General features: G+C 40.1%; 1 protein-coding gene across 5 annotated transcripts in view; it reads left to right on the top strand.

The window, feature by feature from the left end:
• The first annotated feature begins 8,252 nt into the window (after nucleotides 1-8,252).
• LOC127419467 (intermembrane lipid transfer protein VPS13D-like) overlaps nucleotides 8,253-24,813 on the top strand; it is a 71,041-nt gene continuing 54,480 nt past the window's right edge. For 4 of the 5 annotated variants that reach the window (XM_051660872.1, XM_051660870.1, XM_051660873.1 and 1 more), the window contains exons 1-25: nucleotides 8,253-8,765; nucleotides 10,136-10,328; nucleotides 10,438-10,515; nucleotides 13,201-13,391; nucleotides 13,853-13,933; nucleotides 14,051-14,167; nucleotides 14,257-14,361; nucleotides 14,442-14,612; nucleotides 14,792-14,892; nucleotides 15,047-15,215; nucleotides 15,361-15,462; nucleotides 15,645-15,846; nucleotides 16,023-16,205; nucleotides 16,313-16,443; nucleotides 16,568-16,634; nucleotides 16,739-16,918; nucleotides 17,005-17,135; nucleotides 17,223-17,355; nucleotides 17,490-19,748; nucleotides 20,142-20,293; nucleotides 20,378-21,463; nucleotides 22,015-22,105; nucleotides 22,266-22,392; nucleotides 22,510-22,690; nucleotides 24,698-24,813. The exon at nucleotides 24,698-24,813 is cut by the window's right edge and continues 67 nt beyond it. In XM_051660872.1, coding sequence (XP_051516832.1) covers nucleotides 10,232-10,328; nucleotides 10,438-10,515; nucleotides 13,201-13,391; nucleotides 13,853-13,933; nucleotides 14,051-14,167; nucleotides 14,257-14,361; nucleotides 14,442-14,612; nucleotides 14,792-14,892; nucleotides 15,047-15,215; nucleotides 15,361-15,462; nucleotides 15,645-15,846; nucleotides 16,023-16,205; nucleotides 16,313-16,443; nucleotides 16,568-16,634; nucleotides 16,739-16,918; nucleotides 17,005-17,135; nucleotides 17,223-17,355; nucleotides 17,490-19,748; nucleotides 20,142-20,293; nucleotides 20,378-21,463; nucleotides 22,015-22,105; nucleotides 22,266-22,392; nucleotides 22,510-22,690; nucleotides 24,698-24,813 — 6,251 coding nt within the window. In that variant the 5' untranslated portion in view covers nucleotides 8,253-8,765; nucleotides 10,136-10,231. The remainder of the gene's footprint in view (nucleotides 8,766-10,135; nucleotides 10,329-10,437; nucleotides 10,516-13,200; nucleotides 13,392-13,852; nucleotides 13,934-14,050; nucleotides 14,168-14,256; nucleotides 14,362-14,441; nucleotides 14,613-14,791; nucleotides 14,893-15,046; nucleotides 15,216-15,360; nucleotides 15,463-15,644; nucleotides 15,847-16,022; nucleotides 16,206-16,312; nucleotides 16,444-16,567; nucleotides 16,635-16,738; nucleotides 16,919-17,004; nucleotides 17,136-17,222; nucleotides 17,356-17,489; nucleotides 19,749-20,141; nucleotides 20,294-20,377; nucleotides 21,464-22,014; nucleotides 22,106-22,265; nucleotides 22,393-22,509; nucleotides 22,691-24,697) is intronic. The other variant, XM_051660871.1, reaches the window with a different exon arrangement.

Below are 24,813 nucleotides of genomic sequence, written 5' to 3'. Positions count from 1 at the left end.
GAATCTTTCCAAAATTAGAGTCACTATGATGCACTAATTAAACAACATCAAAAATCAGTATTGTCATAGTTTAAATCTTCATTACGACTGATAGCGCAATGGCTTTCTTATCACACGCCCACAGCGTGTGGTCTTGAGCAACACTATATGTTGTGGAGTATGAGGCACAGCATCAGGAGGTTCTAAGGAAGGAACGGATGTTCTCAGACTCGCCTCAGGTAATTGCTCGTTTGGGACCATGGGCGAATTACCTTCCTCAGCTTCTGTTGTGCAATCAGATGAATCATGTTCAGGCTGAATAGCAATACTCTCTGGTATGGCTTGGAGATGTTTACGATTTCTACGGAATTCTCTGTGGTCAGTCGACACATAATATGACCTCGGATGTTCTGCTTAACGACTCACAATCCTTTTGTCGTCCACTCCTTTTCACCATCCAGCTTTAGACACACAGAATCCCCAGGACGTAGCTGCGATAAGGATCTAGCACCATGTCGTCTATTGAAGAAGTGTTTGTAGGATTCCTTCTCTTTGCGATCCTTTGCCTCTACTTTTTCCAAATCAGGCCATTCAGGTGCCAAGCTTGTTGCCAACATTGGAACTGTGGTCCTGAGGTGTCTACCCATGAGAAGTTGTGATGGGCTGCACCCTGTAGCTGCCATTGGAGTAGCCCTATATGCAAGAAGGGCCAAGAAATGGTTGTACTTTAATATTTTCTTTGCTGTCTGAACAGCTCTCACTGCTTCTCCATTCGATTGTGGGAAGTGAGAACTGGATGTCACATGAACGAACCCATACTGATTTGCGAATTACTTGAATTCAGCTGATGTAAACTGTCGAGCATTGTCAGAGCACAACCTTTCTGGGATGCCAAAATGTGCAAACATACTTTTTAATTTGCCAATCACTCTCTTGCTTGTCATGTCTACCAGGTATGCTATTTCAATAAATCTCAAATAATAGTCCACTACAACAAGGTATTGATGGCCACCTCCTTCACAGATATCTACCCCAAGGTATCTCCATGGCCCTGGGGGTAACTTTGTCACAAGCAATGGCTCCTTGCGTTGAGTAGGCTTATTAATCTGACACGACTGGCATTGACTCACTTTGCGTTTCAGATGAGCACTGATGCCTGGCCACCACACTGATAAACGTGCCCTCTCGCGGCACTTACTTAGTCCTTGGTGGCCTTCGTGAATGCTAGCAAGTACTTCGTCCCTCATCTTGGTTGGGATCACGGTCCTGGACCCATCCAAGAGAAGTCCTGTATATTCACTCAAAAAGCCCTGTTGGCTGAAGTAAGATTGACAAGCACCACTTTTACAATTTAGGCCACCCTTGTCGGACATTTTTAAGTGCACTTTTCAATTCTTCATCTGCTTTCGTAGCGTCAGCTATCTGCTGTAGCTTCTGGGGTGAAACCGGCAGGTGCTTTTCAACTCCAGCTATGTAAGCCTCAATTTCCTCCTCAAGATCTGACTGTTCTGAAATGGCCAAGGGGTGTCTGGATAGCATGTCTGCTATGAGCAGTGACTTTCCCGGAGTATATACTGCCAATGGATTGAAGTGCATCATCCTTATTAGGAGTCACTGACAGCGGATGGGAACCTCATCTATGTTTATCTGGTTTATCAATGGGACCAGAAGTTTGTGGTGAGTACTTTGAAGGACTCCAAGCCACAGAGGTATCATGACAGCTTTTTGCATGTCCAAACTGAAGCCAAACACTCCTTTTCGATTTGGACGTAGCGCTTCTCTGCAGCTGTCAGAGTACGGGAGCAGAAGGCCACAGGAAGCATATTCCCATCGTGCTCTTGAAGCAATGCGCCCCCAATCTGTAACTGCTGGTGTCGGCCGTGACGACTGTTGGTTGGTTCACATTGTCATATGCCAGTACTGGGGCCGCGACCAACATTTCTTTCACTTTCATGAATGCCTCCTCTTGACTCTTGTCCCATCGCCATGCTGCATCGGCTCTAAGTAGCTCATTCAATGGCTGAAGCACAGTAAAGCTGTGTGGCAGGTAGCGACAGAGGTAGTTAATCATTCCCAGAATCCGCCTTAACTCAGTCAGGTTTTGAGGTTTGCTGAGGTCACGTATAGCACAGATCTTTTCCGGGTTGGGATTAATACCCCCTTGACTGAGGCGATGTCCCACAAAACTCAGTTCCTTTTGGCCAAATTTGCATTTTTCCTTTTTCAGTTTTAGCCCTGAGGCCTGAATAGCCTGCAGTACTTCATCAAGTCTCTGGTCGTGTTCTTCGTCTGTACGACCGTATACCAGGATGTCATCCATGTAGCAGCATACTCCCTCAACATTTCAAAGTAGCTCAGTCATGCGTTTCTGAAATATCTCCGGAGCACTAGTTATCCCGAATGGTAATCGACGGAAACAGTATCTCTTAAAAGGGGTTATAAAAGTAGTCAACCTCTTGCTGGCACCATCTAACAGGATCTGCCAGAAACCGCTGGCCGCATCCAAGCTGGAAAATACTGTCGCCCCCACCAGTTTAGAAGTAATGTCATCCAAAGTAGGCAGAACATACTTTTCACGGATAACGGCTTAGTTCAGTCGTTGGAGGTCGACACATATCCCGATGTCTCCGTTTCTTTTTGTGACGAGCACCATTGGGGCGCACCATGGAGTGGGCTCAGAAACCTCTTCAATCACACCCAGCCGCTCCATTCTATCCAGTTCTTGTTTGGCTTTTGTGAGCATTGGGATTGGTACCCTACGAGCTACATGGACACTGGATGGCTCAGCTGTGCTTTTAAGCATTATTTTAACTTGTTCACAAGCCATCAGTCCCAAAGAGCCAAACACGCTCTCTCTTATTTCATCTATTCTTTTTATTAGCCCCATTTGTATTGCAGTACTGCGTCCCAGTAGATTTCCAACATGGGCTCCTCTCACTACATATGCATTCAACCAGTACATAGTTTTTTTTACACTCACTTTTGCTCTCAGTTGGCCCATACACTCCAGCTTGCCACCAGGGCTGCTCAGTATAACGTTTGTTTTGCTCAGTGGTATTTTATTCTTCAGGCTTTCGTAGCTTTTCTCAGATATTACGGTGGCATCTGCACCGGAGTCAGTTTTGAAATTAATTGTTTTGCCATTCATGACAATATCGACTGTCCATGGTGGAATGGGCATTTCCTGTCTTTGAACAGAGCCCAAAAACATTTCTGACCCCGCATCTTCATGAGATGTAACTTCTTGCACTGTCTTGGTGTGGCAGAGCACCACGAAATGGCCAGTCTTTTTGCACTTTCAACATTCGGCTTTTTTGGCAGGATAATATTCTCTCTGATTATGTGTTTTGTTACATCTTGTGCATTTCCTCATCTCAATCTGTTCATTTCTGTAGCCTTGTCTCTTTTGTCTATCTGCGCTAATTTTCCTTCCTCTGCCACAATCATATTGGGAGTATTTAACCTCCTCTAATTTAGTTTCACTTCACTCTATATTTTGGTTTTTGATGAGCTCGTGGCTACATGCCATTTCAATTGCCCTTGTGAGCGTCAGTATTCCTTGAAGCTGCAGCTTTTCTGACAGAGACTTATCTCTCAATCCAATCACAATCCTGTCTCGGATATTTTCGTCTTTTAATTCACCAAAATCACAATGTTCTGAGAGCTCATAAAGTCCCTTTACGAACGCTTCCACGGGCTCTCCGTCTCTCTGATACCGCTGATGAAAGTGCACACATTCATATATCACGATTCTTCTGGGAATAATGTACTCGTCGAACTTCAGTATCACTGCTTCATAGTTATCTCTGTCATCATCATTATTGAACGTGAATGATTTGAATATATTAAATCCTTCCCCATGGAGCACTGACCTGCACGTCGCCATCCTCTAATGATAATTTGGTGGCTGTTCTATAGCACATGAATCTTTGTTTCCACTCCGGCCATTCACTCGGCCTTTCAAACGGGAAACTCTCTGGCGGCGAAAATTTAAGCATGGTCTTCGACTGTATAGCTCTTCACTTCTCTCTCTGAGGCACAAATTTTCCAATCTATCAATATCCACTGAGCTAAATCCCACTTCTGACACCATGTCATGAATCACGCTCGACACACACGCTCATGTTTACCATGATTCCGTCTTTACTGAATACTTCCATCTCCATACATATGTCGTGACCAGTGAGAAAGCTTGTTACAAAATCCAAGAACTATTCATCACAGACTCATCCATTCTTTTCTTAAAAAAAAATAAAATAAAATAAGCAAAGCAAAAATTTCGGTGACAGTGAGGCACTTACAATGGAAGTGAATGGGGCACATTTTTGGAAGGTTTAAAGGCAGAAATGTGAAGCTTATAATTTCATAAAAACACTTAGATTATTTATTTCATTAAATCTAATATATTTTGTTTTAACAGTAATTTTAGGGTTTTAGGGTTTGTTGACATTACATTTTCATTTGTAAAATTGGCTATAAATTTACACAGAAAAGTTTAGTAAGTGATTATATCACACTAAAATCTTGTTTACATACATATAGTGTAGGTTTTGCGGTTATATTTTTGAAAAAGTGAGTATTATGACATTCAAAAATTGGCCACTATTCACTTCCATTATAAGTGTAACCCAGATTCGTGCTTTTTTCTTTAAAAAGAAAAGGCCAAATAAATGGACATGAAACACTCATTTGAGTTGAAATTACTTTATTCGATTTTATAAATGTTTTCATATGGATTTCATATGTGTTTCAAAACTAAAATTATGAAACATGTTTTGTCCCATGTCTCAAGTATCAGTGTCCTAACACCTTGTTGAAGGGTAACCACAGCTACTACATTTGCCCACAAAGGCATGCGTCAAGTGAGCATGAAGGTATGCATCAAGGCCTGCCTAACTGGACAGCAGCCAAGATTATTTTAAATTCAGGGTAAATGACATTGATCCTCCAGCTGCCCTGTCATTATCCAATGATGGACTACAACCTGAGAATGAAACCAAGATCCCTGAACACAAGAGCAGCCCTGCATCCTGATCCTCTTCTGTTTCTGACACCAGTGCTGGTTAGTTTAGAATGTTAAAAGCCATATAGAAAGTTAAAATAATGGTTAGTTAAATTATTAAGTTGTATCTTCTATATAACAGTACCTGTAGAACAGACATTTATGCTTACAGACAATTTTACCAAGGATCTTTGTAATGCCTGATGTTGAGTAAGAGTGATAGTGAGAGATACATAAAATATTATCTTAAAAAGACAGACTGGAAGGACAGAGAAGGAGAGATGGGTGGAAAGAGAAAGAGAGAGCGCTGCCCCCACTCCAATGTCCAGATGTGGAGTTTTAAAGGGCTATGAGCTGAACAGATGGTCCTGTATGCTATTGTAGGCTGGCTGGGATTATGTGGTTGCACATGACCAGCCAGGGGGTGCAGAGCTCCACATGTGCTGAGATTATTATTATTCGATGTGCTGGGCAGAAGAGTGGTGTATTTCATCTCAAGATATATTGCAAACAGCCCTCATGTCTACTTGCCCCAGTGCATGCGGGAGGGAAAGACAACAACTGATGTAGCCTCTGGAGGGTCTGGGGCGGCCAGGGGATTACACTGGATACGGGTCTGGATGGATTACTCTGCTCAGTGCATTTTGTCAGATCTCATGAATTCATGGGATCAGTTCAGTAATTAAAGGTGCATGAATTAAAATATGCTGCAAAGCTAGAGTGTTGAGTCATTTGCCAAACTTGATAGAAGCGATTCAATTGATCAGATATTTGTAGTGTAAGAATGTATTTAAATAAATGTATTAGCTGTACAAATAAGTGTACAATATATTGCTGATTTAAGTATAATCACCCTGCTCTAAGACTATCATTAACAAGTATAAATCATTGTTTTTCTTGTACTGTAAGCTATATGCAGTATGGCTTAGAGAGATTTGGAGAAAATAATTAGAGTGCAAAAAACAGTCCACATCCCTCAGTGCCACTGATTTAATTAACTGATTCATCTTGCATGCCTTCACCCACTGCTTCACCCATCATCACATTAAATCAGGGTTCCCAGGGTCATTGAAAACCTTGAAAATATCAGGGAATGAAAAAATTTTATTTCCAGGCCAGGAAAAGTCATGGAAAACAATACATTCTTATAAAGTCATGAAATGTTCAATTGGAAAATTTCTAAAGTCAATCCAATTTTTTCTAGACACATTACAGCTTTAAAATATTACACTCAGCTTTAAAATATTTAATCAGCTAAATTTTTCTTTGCAGTTTTTTTTTTCCTTCTTCTTCTTATTGGAAAAATTAAGAAATGTCATGGAAATGCATTGGTCAATATGTCTGGGAAACCTTACTGTTATTAATGTGGCAAGTTCTTAAATTAAATCCTTTGGAATAAAAAACGTTAAAGGAATATTTTGGGTTCAATACAAGTTAAGCTCAATCAACAGCATTTGTGTCATAATGTTGATTTACCACAAAAAATAGTTTAGACTTGTCCCTCCTTTTCTTTAAAAAAAGCAAAATATCTGGGTTACATTGAGGCACTTAGAATGAAGTGAGTGGGGCCAATCTGTAAACGTTAAAATAATAGTGTGATAAAATTGCTTACTAAACATTTCTGTGTAAAGTTATATCCAATTTTACAAATACATGTCATGACCACCACGTAACTCCCTAAAAATTATTTAATGCCTACCATGGGTCTTTAGTGACCTGGGACCTCATTCCACCCCCTGCAGCTCATCCATTTTTTGGAGTTATGCCCAAACCTCTTCAGTTCTTCCCTTCTGAATAGTGTAGAAAAAAAGGCAAAAAATGTTATAACTAATTCATTACCTAAATTTTATAGGGTCATTAAAGACCCAAAATATGTAATAGTGTCACTTTTTTGCACTTCCATAAATTATATTTTTATGATTACTATATATCTATACATTTACTAACACAGGATATCTATCTCTTTGGTAATCGCAAGACAAATGAGTACTATATTCATACAAATGACAGCTATTTCGCGTTGATTTTCTGTGTGATAATGGTAAATTATCAGTATTCCAAATGCATGTACACATACATATTATCCATGCTATTTCTTACACAAGGTGGCGCTGATGTTTCAGTGATTAACTTAATTGACGTTTGACATTGCTATTGGACGGAGAAGCAACATGGAAGTAAACTATAGCAAGTACAACACATGACCAGTATGATTTGGCTATAGTCATATGGGTGTACTACTGAAATTATGGAAGTTGTGTGTCTATTTAGACTCAAAAAGTGCCTGAGAAATATGTGTTGCTATGTGTAGCTCAATATGTGTTTGACAGCCAGTTACATCTCATGCAGTTTTAGTGAGGAAGTAATGAATCCTGTTCTATATGTGTTGCATCATCTCTTTGAAATATGAAAAACAAAATATTACATATATCAGAATATATTCTATTTTATTATTTTTAATTGTCTTGAAAATGTTTTGAAAGTTCCGGGTCGCTAAAGACCCTAGGAAAGTAATAATGTTTGGCAAAACAACACCCATGCATTTAAGGGTTTAACAACTTTACAGCTCAAATAATACATAAGTTAAAACAGAAGAATTATTGTAAGCTTAGTGTTTTTATAAAATTATAAGCTTCACATTTCTGCCTTTACACACTCCAAAAATTGGCCCCATTTACTTTCATTGTAAGTGCCTTACTGTAACCTCGATTTTTGCCCTCTTTAAAGAAATGGAGGGACGAGATGAAATTGTGGTAATCAAAATGATGCCACAAATGCTGTTGATTGAGTTTAACTTGTATTAAACCCGGAATATTCCTTTAACACCTCATTAGTAATTAGCGGTTTGCTGGTTTGGGTTTCATTTTACAGCACACCATACAAAACCAGGGCATTAAGAAAAAAAAAAAAAAACACTAATTTTGCCAAAATAATTGAAGCGATGCCATAAACGAACAATCTTATGTGCAACTCTGCCGCCAAATGTGCAAAACTGGAACTGCACATCTACAAACTGATGTGACATAGACACTTAAACATTATACACAATAACAACTTGGTTTGATACCGTATGGCGATTTATTGCTTCCTTCTTTTTCTTTTTCTTTTTTTTTTTTTTTTTTTGAGCCGTCATTTATAATTAGACAAGCAGCAGTTACGCCCCTCCAAACGCTGGGTGTCACATGATGACCATGTCGCGCCAATGACGTAAACTTTCGTAATCGTTTTGTTTTGGCACGTGACCGGAAGCGCGGTGTTGGAGCGTCGCTGGTTCCAGGAAGCGTCGGATAATTTCACTTTGACAGCCTGGAAGTTGAGAGATGATGGCAGAGAGCCAACAACACATGGTACTTTTAGTTTAGAGCGCATTTCGCAAGACTGAGAGACAAATATCGAGCTAAACTACAAACTGTAACGGGTCAGTCCTGTTGTTCGTCATTCTTTTAAGTTAGCAGGCATTGGTCGAGCAGCGCTAAAGGACGAGCGCTCGGGCTAACTGAGCTTCACACCCGTGTCACTGCCTTTGAGTCAGAGAGAGCCGTTTTGTTTTCTCTATCGCCACACTTCACTATGTGTTTATCCAATCACAGCGGCGGTGTGTTGTGTAAAGGTCGTTAAAACGAAAGGATATATTAATTCTTTTTTGCGCAGCAAGGACAGTTTCTCTTCTGAGAGAAGGACTTTTGCTTGGACTGGGAAAAGTGAGGCGTAAACTTTACTCATACTGAAATGATCATAGACTGCGGCTGATCGAGAACAGAGCACTGGAGGCCTCATGCCAATGGTAGGTTGATCACTAAAGGGGTGTGTGCTGTTAAGATTGTTACATTCCCTTAAGTTTCAAGTGTTATGCACTTACTGTAAACAGTACTGCTGCAAGTGAATCTGAGCTGATCATGGTGTCACCATCAGGCAACAGTTATCTGCTTGTTTTGACAAATTTAAGTGGAGGGAAATACAAGTTATCTAGATAAACAATACTAGAAGCACATTATCGAAGAGTCGGTGAATGTCAAAGCCAGTGTCAAGAGCAAAGGTACTTTATTATTATTTTTTTTTTCTGCAGAACATAATCGAAAACCGGTACAAAGTGATTTTCAATTGTTCCGGAGTGAAAGTGTTATTTTTAAATGCTGGTAACCAGTTATAACCGGTTAATTTTGTTCTGATAATTCTTTCATGAAACTAAAGGCAAAAGAGTTTATCACAGTAAATTGTTCTTCAACTACACCACTTCATGTTGCCCAAAAAAATGAAACATGTGCTTTGATCCTGAAGGAAACTGTAGCATCACACATTTCTTTACCTAACTGTCCGTTGTGAATGTTACATTCTGTGAATGAAGACCTTTATAACAACTGTGTATAAATACTACATATACTGTACGTGCACGGCTAATCCAGATACAAGGAAAGCATTATTAGATGTAAAAAGCACTTTTCTCAGTTTCCAAGTCTCCACTGAATTATTGTTAGATATGATGCATTAATACAGATTTGATGCAGTCGGGTTTGGACTCAGAAGCAGATCTGTAATTAAAATTATACTTAACTGTTAATTAACTGTATGCTTGTTGCGATTTCTATTGTAATAAATCGCTTTTTCTATTTTTTTTATTTTGAGGCAAGTGGCTTATTTTGGGCTTGTTTTTCCAGACCAGGTTGCTTGTTTCTCTTGTGAGATCTGGCAACATTGCAATTGGTATTTCACCCACCCATTAGCAAAGTATTCTCATTTTAAAAAGAATATTATTAACCCTTCTTTTATTTTGTTCTAACCGGTAACCTTTTGGAAAGGAGGCTGCAGAACTTCTGAACCGGAACAAAAAAATAAAGTTTTTGCACAGAATGAACCAAAATGAAAAACATTTCGTTTTTAGTCCCTGGTTGTTAGGTAAACCTCTGATAAACTTTCAGTGTAAACACATGAACTGTTTTGAAGATGCTTCAGCACCATTGCTCTGCCATGCTCCTTTTTCAGATTATACTTAAAAGAACTGCATAGAAATAGCCAGCAGACACTTAAAACAATCTACATGTGGTCGTTCATCTTTGTTTTGACATATAAAAGATGTGTCAGATGTGTTTAAAAGTAATACTGCAGAACTTTGTTGCAGTTTTAGGAATTTATGTTTGTCTTTCTTTGATTTCTCAGATTTCAAATGACTGGAATGAGCGCTAACTGTGAAGTTCATTGCCCGCAAGGATTAACTTTAATTGAATAGTCCCAGTGCATGCTTCCCTTCCTATAATGTTGGAGGGACTTGTTGCCTGGGTGCTCAACACATACCTGGGCAAATATGTGAGCAACCTAAACACAGACCAGCTCTCCATTGCTCTTCTTAAAGGTATTTGGATGGATCTGTTGTTGTAGTTTTAAAAAAAGTAATACTTTTTTAGGTCTGTCCTTACTAGTGCTTACACTTCTGTTTTCTGTATCATTTTGAAATGATCCAGGGGCAGTAGAGTTGGAGAACCTTCCACTAAGAAAAGATGCACTCAGAGAATTTGATCTGCCCTTTGAGGTCAAAGCAGGTTAGTGTTGTTAGCATTTGTTCTTATTCATAAAATTTTAAGGTATAGTTTGAAAATTCTCTCATCATTTACTCACCATCATGCTATCCCAGATGTGTATGACTTTCTTCTGCAGAACACAAATGAAGATTTTTAGAATATTTTAGCTCTCAAAATTCAGAATATTGTAGGTCCATACAATGCAAGTGAATGGTGACCAAAACTTTGAAGCTCCAAAAAGCACATAAAGGCAGCATAAAAGTAATCCACATGACTCCAGTGGTTAAATCTATATATTCTGAAGTGATATGATAGATGCGGGTGAGAAACAGATCAGTATTTAAGTCCTTTTTTTACTATAAATATCCACTTTCACTTTGACATTCTTCTTTTGTTTTTGGTGATGCACATTCGTCATGCATATTGCCACCTACTGGGCAGGGAGGAGAATTTATAGTAAAAATTGACTTAAATATTGATCTGTTTCTCACCCACACCTATCATATCGCTTCAGAAGACATTGACTTAACCACTGGAGTCGGATGGATCACATGACCGGCTGAAAACACACCATCGTTTTTTAGGCCTCTGATATTATGGAGTCTTCATCATGTGTGTGTACATAATTTTATGCATATATGTAAAACGTACTGTTAATGTATTTAGAGGTAAAATTACTTAGTGCACCTTTGAACCTGAATGATTTTCGTTGGACACACAATGGCCATCTGTGCACTTTCACAAACCCAAACGAGGCATATGGAATATTATAGACATCAATTTTTATGTCACCTAATAGTTAGGCATTTGAATCTTTGTTGTGATCTTTATTGTGTCATTAAAGTGATAGTTCACCCAAAAATGAAGATTTTCCCATCATTTACTCACCCTCATGCCATCCTAGATGTGTATCAATATCTCAGCTCTGTTGGTCCTCACAATGCAAGTGAATGGTGACCAGAACTCAGAAGGTCCAAAAATGACATAAAGGCACCAGTTAAATCCATGTCTTCAGAAGTGATAAGATAGGTGTGGGTGAGAAAAAGATCAATATTTAAGTCCTTTTTTTACTATAAATCTGCACCTTTGACCAGCCCCAGTCAGTAGGTGGCAGAATGTGAAAGTCACTTCCACACCAGAAGGTGGAAGTGAAAGTGTAGATTTACAGTTAAAAAAGTACTTAAATATTGATCTGTTTCCCATCCACCTATCATATCACTTTAGAAGAAATGGATTTAAGCACTGGAGCCTTATGAGCCACTTTTCCACCATCAGGCCGAACGGTTCTGAGCACGGTACAGAATGGTTACAGTACCATTTCCACTTGAGCACGGTTCAGCACGGAACGATTCTAAACTGTTCTCGGCCCGGAATTCTCGCCATGGTTAGCTAACCGTACTCAAATGTTCTCAACCGTCTGGTGGAATGGCTTTAGTACGTGGCTACTCGTTTAGTGAATCTTCATGATTTTTTTTATGATGGTTTAACAAGTATTGTAGCCTACATTTATTTTTCTACATGCCTTTTTTTTCAGGGAAGTAGATTACTATCTCATTGAAACTCAAAATACATCAATATATTCTCATATACTATTTTCATATAATACGTCTATAATATTTTGTCAATAAATAACCTTTTTAGCTAGTTTAGGAGCTTTGTCCTTTCTGCGTGTTCTTGTCCGGAGGCATACTCAAGCCCTCATGATGGAAAAACTCTCGCCTTTTTCTCTTTGCTTTCTTTTTTGCGTCATGGGCCATGTCTTTTATTAGCAGAGTAAAACCAGGGAAAAAGCAATCCTAAAAACTGGAACATACGATCAACCTCCATAGTGCACTCGCTCCAATGTTTACCTCTCATGCCGTCGCCAACAGACGTATCTGTTAGGTACATTCTCCTGATTTCACCACACCATAATGGAAAAAGAAACTGTAACTGCGCCAACTGGCCTGGATCGGCACGGAACGGTATGGTTTTGCGATGAGAAATGTTCGGCCCGATGGTGGAAAAGCGGCTATGGATTACTTTTATACTGCCTTTTGGGCCTTCAAAGTTCTGGTCAATCACTTGCATTGTGAGGACCAAAAGAGCTGAAATATCCCTTTAAAGGGATAGTTCACCCAAAAATTTAGATCCTGTCTATTTTTTTCTCCCTCATTTTGTTCCAACCCCAGATGACTTTCTGTCTTCTCTGGAACAAAATGTAAAGCAGAATGATTGCCTCAGTCACCACTGACTTCTATTGTATGGAAAAAAGATGCAATGAAACTAAATGGTGACTAACATTCTACCTAAAATTTCCTTTTGTATTCCACAGAAGAAAGAGAAGCATATAGGTTTGGAACAAATGAGGGTGCATAAATAATGAAAGAATTTTAGAATGAACTATCCCTTTAAGGAAACTCTTTCAGAGCAAAGGTATGACAAAACAGGAAGATCTGGATATTCTGAAGCAGTGATATGATGGTACCTAGAATGTGCATACCGGCACTTGGTGCCATTTCTTCTATCCTTAGAAGCCTTTGTCCAGTTACTCCTGTAGTTGTCAGCTGCCATGTTATGTAATGGGTATACTGTCAATACTTAGAGTTAAATAGTACAGCCAACAGATGTCTGCCAGAACACATTCTCAGCCATTATTATATTGCTCAATCCCATTTATAGATATTTAGAATGTAAATATTATACTTCAAAAAATATTTTTTCCAGGCGTCATTGGGAAGATCACCCTTCAGATTCCATTTTACCGGCCACACAGCGACCCATGGGTCATTTGCATGTCCCAGCTAAACCTGATTATCGGCCCAGCCCCACCACAGGAATATGATGAGGTGCGAGAAAGGGAAGCTGAGAGAGAGCAGAAGAAACAGCTGCTCAAGGCACTTGAGGACAAATGGAAGGTAAAAAGAAAGGGGTGTTGATCTGTACACTTGTACTGTGGACTGTAACCACCGTAGACCTAGAGAGGTAACATCCCAGAGTATTTAGATTAGTGGTCAATCAAAACATGACTCATTCTTAAACTTTTACCATTGGTCCTCGACCCCAATGTTAAATAATTGGTTAAATTTTTGCTCATGCTATTTGAAATACTACACTTGTTAATGTAGCTTGTTATAGTAAATCATGTAGAACACTGACCACGTCAACCCAGGTGTATAAAAAACGTTTATTCTTAATCACTTTAGAGGTGTAAGGAAAACAGCGTTCTCCTTTACATGACGTTTCAGAATGCCACTTTATACAAAACCCTGTAATAAACCGTTTTCTTAAGTGCATTTAAATGTCACTGCTGCAGTGTGGGGACAATTAAAGCTGTGAAATGCATAAAATGGTTAATTAATTAATTTTTTTTCTTTAGAGTGAAAGTGAGCAGAAGGGAGAATCTTACTGGTATTCTGTCACAGCCTCTGTTGTCACTAGAATTGTTGAGAATATTGAGGTAATTTTCCTCATGCACTCATTTTAATTCTCTATTCTCACATTTACCTCACACTCATCTTGCATTATTTTTAATTGCAAAAATTCATATTCACCATGCTTCTCTGTGTTTTAATAGCTGAAAATTCAAGGTGTCCATTTGCGATTTGAAGATGATTTTTCCAACCCTGAAAAACCCTGTGCCTTTGGCGTTTGTATCAAGAATGTATCTGCACAGAACTGCTCTGAAGAACCAGTGAGTTGTCAACCATATTATTTGAAATTTTTATGAAAGGACTCTTCATTTACATGTTGTAACATGAAAGGGAATCTCGATACTCACAGGCTCAGAAGCTTATTCGGCAAAAGGAGCTGGAAATCAATGAATTTAGTGTCTACTGGGACACAGAGTGCACCATGCTTGGAGATCTTCCCTCAGCAGAAGTACAGGTAGATGTCAGGACACACAGTAGCCCAAAGGCTAGTGCTTCCTTTATACTGAAGTCTTCCTCCAATCTTGTCTGTTACAGGAGTTGATGAGTATATGTATGCAGAGCCGTGAGCATCAGTACATATTTGAGCCAGTGTGTGCCTCTGTGTTAGTGAGGAGGAATGCATCCATGGAGCCATTAAGATCTCGTCAGACACCTCGCATTGAGGGCCAAGTGCAGCTGGAACCCCTCTCACTTCGCCTGTCACAGGTAACATATGGCACAATGTTTGTATATCCGTGGAGTGATCTATATACCTTTGATTTTTCTGTCTTTATCCAAATAGTTTAGATAATTTTATATGCAGACCTTTCCTTTAATAAAATACGTGCATGTGTGCTGCCTTTGACTTTTTTTTAAACTATTTTTTAAATTCCCTTGGATTGCAGGTTCAGTATCAGCAGATCATGGCATTCCTTAAAGAGCTGGTCCGGCAAGAAAGGGAGATGCTTTATCGAAAATGGAGACCTAAACTTCCCATCTTTGGAAAGTAATGAGATTTTCATTGAAAGCAAACCAAAATTTGAACCAAAATCAGATTTCAATCTTCTTAATTGGTTATGTTGTTGTTAAACCTGAATTTGTAAAACATTTGTTTCACAATAGTATTGTGTACTAGTATAATATCGTCTTTATTGTTGAAGTTCTCGGCAGTGGTGGATGTTTGCCATTAATGCCAACCTGAATGAGCTCAGGGAGCAGCGCCGACGGGGATGCTGGGATTTTGCTCTGCACAGGGCGCGTGATGCCATACTCTATACTAGCTTGTATGTCCAGAAGCTTAAGGGAGTTATTTTGATTCCACAGGAGGAGGTAAGAATTATGGATTTACTGGATTGAAGGGTATTCACAACAAGGCTAAATTCTCACTCAAAGCTCAAAGCTTTGAGTGCTTGTTGAGCTTAAAAAATTTTCTGAAATCATGCTGATTTATAATCTGTCTCTTTCACATGTCTAGAGTGATATGGAAAGGATCGAGGATGAACAGACAGTGGAGGAGCTGCAGATTCTCAGGGAAACTGTTTATGTCTCTTTACGCAAGCAGGAGGAAATTGCAGAGGCAAGCTCAGATGATTTATGTTTGAGCTGAATTATTGTTTCATTTTGAGATTTCAAAGAAGTCATGCCTAATATTTAATATTGCGTTGCCTAGTACTGAAAAAACGTAAAATCAAAATAACATTCCCACATCATTCTACTGTAATTATTGATGTACATTAATTGTCTCTCATATCCATTTAGAGTCTGCAAGAGTCCATGAACGAGACAACGGCTTCCTCTACCTCCATCTCCATCCCTAAAAGTGGGAGTTCTGGGATGATCCAGTACCTGCAGTCTTGGTTCCCAGGTTGGGGTGGCTGGTATGGGGGTGCTGAAAGAGGGCCAGATGGACAGCCAGTTTCAGATGATATTTTACCAGGCACTGAACAGTGGAAAATTCTTGGTTAGTATTCCAGATGTGGTTAACTGAAAATGGGTTTATGATGATGATTTAAAAACATTTCAGTGGATAATTTTCTTCTCAAAATGTTATTTTTATTCTTTATTAAATTACATTTTATGTTGAAACATTCTACAGCATTATTTGCCATGTGTAAGACACCCCTGTCTTCCAAACAGCTGAGACTGATGATCTCTTTGATCCTTTGGAGGATTCACAAACACTGAATACCTTTACAAGAAGGGATCATCTCTTTGCACGACTGGACTTTTTCCTCGAGAAAGCAGCTGTCACTCTTTACCATCAAGACAAAAAGAAACCTCTTTTGAGTGAGAGTGGTGTTATTCAGCTGGAGTTTTCAGGTGCAGCATGCCTTTGTTTATGTTGTACTTCATTTTGCAATAAAAGCTCAGTTCTTTGTTTTTAACTTTGACTGACTTAATGGTATATACTTTTTATTGATTAACAGGTGTGAACATTTGTGTTGAGTCTCTTCCTCGCTCTGAGTCCTCTTTACTCACTCTGAAACTTGGTGGGCTTTTTCTCCGTGACCTCACTACCCAAGGCTCCATCTTTCCTGTCCTTGTCTCACCAAAACCGGTTCGATTCTGCCCTTCAATACATAAAAAGTTATAGTGCAGAAATCTGCATGTGCTGCAAAATATCTGTGACAAAAGTATAAATGTTCCACAGATGCATTTCTTGTTACTTCTGTTTATTTAAGGATAAAGTCGTTGTTGCTATCAGTCAACCTTGTGGCCAAACTAACAGCACAGAAACGAGCAGTCTTGGTGAGTAATACAGTAATCTAATGTCCTTAAACAATTATATAAATACATTTCTGAAAGCTAAGAGAGAAAACAATATTATAAAGTTTTATTTATAAATTTTTCAGCCTCTGATGTGGAGTCATCAGCACCTCCTGTCTTTGAGATGATTTATGAACGTAATCCAATAAGGAGCAAATTTGAGAGGAGACTGGAGGTCAATACCAGCCCTCTTAATATCATTTATAACCCTCAGGCTATCAAGAAAGTGGCTGAGTTTTTCTACAAAGGAAGGGTTCACACCTCAGGTGTGTATTGAGAATAAGGTAATACTTAAATTTATTTGAATTGCTTTTGTGAAATATCAGTGGATCATGGGTTGGACTTTTTCCAGGATTTGGATATCAATCTGAATTAGAGCTGAGGGTGGCTGAAGCAGCCAGGAGGCAATACAACAAGCTGAAAATGCAGACAAAGGCAGAAATCAGACAAACCATTGATCAGCTGCTAGTTGGAGAGTTCATTGTAAGGAGACAGCTTTTTTTAATTACTATATTTCACAGTCTCAATTAGATGTTCAGTCATAACTCTGATGTGGTTTTCCTTTCACAGGAGAACAGTAAGCACTGGACTATGAAATTGGATATATGTGCTCCTCAAGTCATATTTCCAGATGATTTTCAGTCTGAAGAACCAATGCTAGTGGTGGTCGATCTTGGGCGTATTCTTCTTACTAATTCCCAAGGTAAATGGTTCTGGTCAAATAATTTTTGTTTGTTTGTTTGTTTGTTTGTTTGTTTTTTTAGGTTGCTTGTTATGCATTCTGATTTTATTGCAGTTTATTGCCACTGTTGACTATTTTAATTTCTTTTCCCACAGAGGATCATAAAACAAATCCTAAGACTTCTCAGATGGAAGGAGAGAGTGATGAAGAGTTTCAGACACCACTAGCAACACCTCCTGGGTCTCCACCACCAGAACAAGAGGTAGATATCAAAGGTCTGGAAAGGTCCCGTGATATTACCAGCCTTAACTCACCAGAAGGTGCCCAAATTGTCAGCAGGAACCTATATGAAAAGTACTCGCTTTCTTTCAGTGACCTCCAGATCATGGTTGGTCACTATAAAGACAACTGGAAACATCTCCAGGAGAGTGAAGTGGGCCCTACTCATGTGGTTGAAAAATTCAATGTGCTACTACAGCTTGAGCAGAGACTACGATACACGTCAGACCCTCGGTTTCCAGGGGCTGTACTCTCAGGAACCCTACCAGACCTTAAAGTGCACATCAACCTGGAGAAAATGGCTGCCCTAACAAGCTGTTTGGCTAGACTGGGTAGCTCAGGGGCAGATGGAGTTAATGGTGACAAGAAGGGAGAGAATCTCAGATCTCCTGACCCTCTGACGCTTCGTCACGAGAAGGTCTTTCAAAGGGAAGATAGTGAGTGGAAGCTCCAGGGTTCTGATAAAAGTCTTACCAAGAGTGTGATGACACTTGAGCAACATACTCGAGAGGTGCTTGTGGAATCCAGACTTCTTCTTGTAGAGTTTAATATCAATTACATGCAGCTTGGCATTGAAAGTGGAGGCCGGTATATTTCGGTTCTAAAAGTGTTTGGAACAAATGCGCATTTCGTAAAGCGGCCTTATGATGCTATGGTTTCCCTCACAGTCCACGGACTTTACCTTGTGGACACATTGCAGACATATGGCTCTGATTTTGATTTGCTTGTTGCATCTCATAAACACCTAAGTTTTGATGTACCTACCGGGAGTCTTCGAGAAAGCCAGCCCACATCACCTGTTTCCTCAGATGTTAAATCTCCAGAAATGCCAGGTCTAAATAGGAACTCCTCAGATCTTGCCTTTGACAAAGCGTCTCCACGGGGCTCTCCCCTGAGAGACCATGAGGCTCTCATTAAATTGGAATACCAGTTTGTTAGCTCAGACTGCCCCTCCATGAACTTGGACAGCTCTCTAAAGGTCACCTCCATGCAGGTCAACAACCTTGATATCATTCTTAACCCTGAAACCATAGTAGAGCTTCTAAAATTCCTCCAGCAGTCTTTTCCCAAAGAAGAAAACACTCCAACAGAACAGCTAGCACCACTGCCTAATGGAGAAGACCATGAGGACACCTATCAGTCCACTTATGACCAGAATAAGGAGTTAATTGTAGAAATACACAGGTTAAACTTGCTGCTTTTGCGAACTGTTTCCACTGGAACTGTTTTGGGAGGTGAGAAGAAAGGCATTAAAATTGCTACAGCCAGTATAAATGGGACAAAAGTCAACATGTCCATGGGAAGTCGACTGGATATCAATGGCTCTCTAGGATGTATCCAGCTTGTAGACTTGACTCAGGAAGGTGGCAGAAGTCAGTTTGTGGTCAGTATTGGAAGTGTGGAAGACAGTTCCTCCACAGATGGTGTGGCATTCATTCCTAGCACTGCCATGTCTCCCTCTGATGCTTTGAGTTTTCACTTTTTAGAAAAGTCTCAGGGAGAATGCTCTCTTCAACTTCAAATGGCATCTTTGCACTATAACCACTCTGCAAAGTTCCTGAAAGAACTCAGTTTATCGGCAAATGAGGTAGAGGACAACTTCCGTTCTATGCTGAAGAATGCCGCTACAAAAGTCTCTACTGTATTGGCCACAAAAACAGCAGAGTACAGTGGTATGGTGTCTCTCTTTGAAACCCCGTGTAAAAGATCCAGGAGGCAAAGTCAATGTAACTGGATGATTGACCCTTTCGAGGATGAGGATTTCTCCGTTCCTGAAATGGAACCAGGCTTGGATTCCTTTCTGGTCAAACTGACTCTTGACATCAGTATAGAATCCCCTGTTGTGTCTATTCCTAGAAAGCCTTGTCACCCTGAGCTCCTTGTTGGACACTTGGGTAGTATAAGAATTCAAAACTTTATTGCAGGCCAGGACTCAGAAGGGGAGAAACTGCAGGTTAAGGTAAAGGATATAAGACTGTATTCAGTCAATACAAGTAACCTGGTGTTGAGGAAAGGAGCACGACTTACCAGCAGCTCCACGTCTGGTCCATCACCTTCTCATACCGGCAGCCTTAATGTGAATGAGCCACAATTTACACGCCATGACTTCTTTGACTACCTGAGCCGAGGAAAAGGTTAGTCTTAAGTTTAGCAAAAGTTCTATGGGAATTCAATAGTTTACAAAAATCTAGAGTTTGGGCAAACATGCCGCAAATTTCTTACTGAGTGTAAATGAGCGTTGCTATTTGCCGCAAATTATTGCCAGAAGTTTGCAGCTCTCCACCAATAGTGGTAAACCTGCAGCAAACCTTTGGCAGCAATGGACAATTTGCCACTACTGTGGCAAAAATAAAGAATTTTTTAATGTGAAAATCATGAGTGGCAAATTTGTGGCATGTTGTCACAGGAGTTTGCCAGAACTGTAGATTTTTGTAAGGGTATGGGAATTAAATATTTGTCCCCCTCCTTTATATAGTCCTTGTGTGACATTCTTTCTTATTTAAACATCTGTATTCTCCCTTTTTCAGCTTTTCACATTCTAAAAGATACCACTATCCAACTGACTGTCGAGAAAGTTCCTGTTGATGAAATCTCGCAGTTTAACTTTTTGTCCTGTGAAGTGCCTTACCAGAGCACTGGGCTAATGAGAGTGGAAGGCAGATTTGTTAATGCTGTCCAGGTAAAGTTGTACAAAATGCTATACATAACAGTTAATTAATTGTTTCTTATATCTAAATTTTCGTGATATCATGTTTTCTCTCAGGTATGTCTCTGCAAGCGTGTGTATGAGCAGGTTCTTCAGACTCTTGATAATCTCTCTTTTATCGAAGATGATCGAGTAACGCCCAGTCAGCCTCCTACACCACCACCCCCTACACCCTCTTCTACAAAACCACAACGCTTCCCCGATCCACAGGGTGGGCTTTTTGCCCGGGACCCTCCTCATGTTGGCATCTCTTACTCCTCATTGTCATCTTCCCTTTCAGCAACACTTCCATTGCAGAATGACAGCTCCACTCTCCAGCCTCCCTCTTTCACCCAGGTGAGGGTCACATTTAGGGTCTCTGAGCTGCAAGTGCAATTGAGTGGAGACCTCAGCCAGGGCTCTCAAGGCCTGGTCAGCCTGCGCTTCAAAGACTTGGAGGGAGATTTTACCAAAGATCATCCCCATGCAATGTCCATCCAACTAGCCCTTCACTCCCTGTTAATGGAAGACCTACTAGAGCCAAACCCTGAATCAAAGTACAAACACCTCATGGTGTCCAGAGGTGCTCCAAAGCCCTCGACCTTCAGTCCTAAGGAATACTTGTCACAGTCTTGCCCGATATCATCCAATGTTCTATGCCTAGAAATGCCACACTCTCTTCCAGCACAATTTGAAGAGGCACAGAATGTCTTCCAGTTCTATCAGAGGCATCCCAGTACTCCATCTGCATCCATTCGGAAAAGCAAGAGGGATGCAGAATGCCCCAGCACCCCTCCCCCATCCCCATCCCGCAAGACTCCATCTCCGCACCCACGATCAGACTTTGATGACTCTTTGGTACATATCAGTGTGCTCATGGTAGATAGACGGCATCCTGAGTTTAAGACACGGTATGGCAGTATCGGGCGTAGTGTCGATGTAGACTTCAACTGCCTCGATATTCTTATCACACTGCAAACCTGGGTTATGATTCTGGACTTTTTTGGCATTGGCTCTACTGCTAATAACCATGCTGTGAAAGTGCCTACCACTACCACACTACAGCCTACACCTGAACACTCACTACACAACACTACCCTCAATGATCTGGGAGATCTGTATCTGGAATTTGAGGAAAAGGTCAATACTAAGCTAGATTTAAAGGTATAGTAAAAAATATGTGAGAAATTGATAGATATAATTATTCAAACCCTGTTTAAATTTGGTATTAAGGTGGTGTATCTTGGGTGATCTGGTCACAAGTGGTTAGGCAAGACACATTTCCACTTACACCTTTACATTAAAATGCATCTCCTTTGACCACTTGTTTTCTGATTACGCGGGGAGGGTCTCTGATGATAAAACAAAAGCAAATAAAAAGTGAGAAATCACAACAAAACGGCGCACTGTTTCTCCACGTGTGTGGTGCATTACTGCTGTCCAGTAAGCATCAGGACTGATTAGCACTTAGACCTCAAATGTGAAGTGTTCACATATGTTTTTGACTACCTCTGTATGTGGTTTTCGTGAGCCGATCACAGAACGTTTTGGACCCTGTTTACACCTGTATTTCTGTCCACTTGTGATTGGATCACCCGAAACACATCTTAGTACCAGATGTAAATGAGTTTGTAAATTCTCCAGCAATCTAAATATGTAAATTATGGACCATATAAAATATGTTTTTAATGATTTGTGTACTTTTTCCTTGACAGGTTCACTCTTTAACTTTGGTATTGAGAAAGAAGACCAGTGAGCTCGCTAAAGCTAGTGTCTCTAAATTGTTTACACATATGGAAATGATTGGTGCGTATGGGTTTAAGGAAATTTTATAACAATCACATTTCAAGAGCGCTTCATTGAATGATGCAATACTTGTATTTGATATATTTTAGGAAATTGATTTTGTTTTTTTCTGAAAATTGTCACTTGGTATATTTATGTACTGTGTGTGTCAATCACTCAGGTGGAGATTTGGCATTGCAAGGGAGTCTGGGAAGTTTGTCACTGAGTGATTTGACACCTCAAGGTGATCTATACAGGGAACGTTTCACAACACATGGTGGAGAGGCTCTTGTCTACGACATACACAAGTATGTTCTCATCTATCAGCTGATTCCTCAGTTTGATATATCATGCATTACACATGGCAAGTGCCAGTCGTACATTGTCAGTGATTTTAGTTTTGAAATTGACTTTCTTTACTCTAGGTATGGAGAGTCTGACCCCTACCTGATGCGGGAATATGATATGAAGGTGTCTGTTAAGATGGCCTCAGTACAATATGTCCATACCCAGCGCTTCCAGACCGAGGTGGTGGCCTTCATCCAACACTTCACGCAGCTACAGGATGTCCTAGGCAGACAGAGAGCAGCCATTGAGGGTCAGGCTGTAAGTGGGCTGTTTTAACACTGTTTATTTAAGGTTAACCTTTGGACAGCATAAGTTTAAATGTTAAGATAGCATCTTTAAATATTTATTTTGCCCGTCCTCATGTACTTTTCTACAAGACAGCATAAATGATGCATGTATCCCAGGGAAAACAGGTCAGGCAGTGCTGCACAGACAACTGCTAGGCATATGGGTGATCAGCTGGTTGCCCTATATCCTTCCCTACAAGGAGTTGTCAGCTCCCATTTCTTTCAGACTGGAGACACTGGTGATGGAGCTGGACATTGAGCTGTTTGTCCAGGATCTAATCCCCTTTCACATGCCTCAGGCCAGAGATCAGCAGTTACTCATTAGCTCACTTGCCTTCTCATATCTTGCTCAGTCTTTATCCTAGATGTTACATTGGCAAAAGCACTAATAATCCATGTTTTTCACAGGTTTATGTTGATTCGATTAATTGAGTCTACATGCTGGGCTGGCATGGGTCATACTGTATGTTGGCATGGGTTAATTAGATATTTTCAAGTGGCCATATCTCAGTGTTCAATGAAAATGATGTTGCTTTTACACGTGGTGTGGACCCAGGTTCAATTGACCATGATTAGTTCGAAGGTTGTCTTTGGATCTCTAGTGTGCACCAAGGAGCTTCACTTGAGTGTGTTAAAAGTTTTGCAGCTGAACTGCTTTTGATTATGTACGTGGAAAATCTGCCATTATGTCACGGAAAACCTAGAAATATCAGGGAATTTTAAAATTGTTTTTAAATATGTAAGGCCTCGCTGACTACCATCCCTGGAGTTCGTGAGTTCGAATCCCAGGGCATGCTGAGTGACTCCAGTCAGGCTTCCTAAGCAACCAAATTGGCCTGGTTTCTAGGGATGGTAGAGTCACATGTGGTAACGTCCTCATGGGCGCTATAATGTGGTTCGCTCTCGGTGGGGCACATGGCGAGTTGTGCGTGGATGCCGCAGTGGATGGCGTGAAGCCTCCACACGTGTTATGTCTCCGCGTGAACACTCTCAACAAGCCACGTGATAAGATGCGCGGGTTGACGGTCTCAGACTTGGAGGCAACTGAGATTCGTCCTCCGCCACACGGATTGAGGGGAGTCACTACGCCATCACGAGGACCTAGAGCGTATTGGGAATTGGGCATTCCAAATTGGGGAAAAAATTAAAAATAAAAATAATCATGAAAATGAACAAAACATTTTTAAAGTCATGGAAATATATATAGAAGTGAATATACATTTTTCTAGTTAAGCTCTGCTCTAAAATATTTCATCAGCAAAATATTGCTCATGTTTAGAGCTTATATAGAGAAGAACTTGCTCACAAGCAACAATGTTGTCTGATTTGTGAGCAAATTCTACTTTTGAGTCTGCGCTTTTCAGGTAATTGTTCGAAACGGTTCACAAATCAGAATAATTCATTAACGAATCAGTCTATCAGAAATCACAATGACTGGAAAAGTCACGGAAGTTAATTTGTCAAAAAGAGTTTGTATGTTGTTGTTCACCAGTAGTTTGGTATTAACACTAAACAAAAAAATTAAATTGAACACTGTTCTCCATTTCTAACTTGAGGTTTTGTAAGCTTTGTTGCAAGTTAACAGTGATAATCAGCTTCTGACAAAAGCATTTTGCTAACTTACCAGGGTTCTGTACAACACAACACAGAATGAATGCAGACCAGTGTTGGCAAGGGCTTTAAATCGAATTTGTGTTTATCCTCAAGCAAACAAACAAATGAAAAAAAGACAATACTCTAGTGGTTCTGCGCTGAATTTGACCAAGCATCATCAACAGTGGACAATATAAAAGGCCATATGTTATGCAGTATCAATTCATATATTATCTCCTAAATAACCATTAAACATAAAAGGTTGATTATGCTAGTACTTGTTAGGCTCTTTCTCCATGTGAGGTTTCATTTATTTCTAAGCAGTTTTGTCACTGTAGAAGTGACCTTTAAAGAGGATTGTTTTAATTCTATTCCTACTTTACAGGTGAGTGAGCACCCACAGCGAGCTGCTCGAGTGCTGCTGGACATCGAAGCAGGTGCTCCTGTCCTCTTGATCCCAGAGAGCTCCCGCTCCAAACGCCTCATAGTGGCCAATCTGGG

The sequence above is a fragment of the Myxocyprinus asiaticus genome, chromosome 28, assembly GCF_019703515.2.
Source record: "Myxocyprinus asiaticus isolate MX2 ecotype Aquarium Trade chromosome 28, UBuf_Myxa_2, whole genome shotgun sequence".
NCBI classification, from domain to species: Eukaryota; Metazoa; Chordata; class Actinopteri; order Cypriniformes; family Catostomidae; genus Myxocyprinus; species Myxocyprinus asiaticus.
Note: the sequence above shows the minus strand (reverse complement) of the source record. Positions and strands in the feature narration are given on the sequence as shown.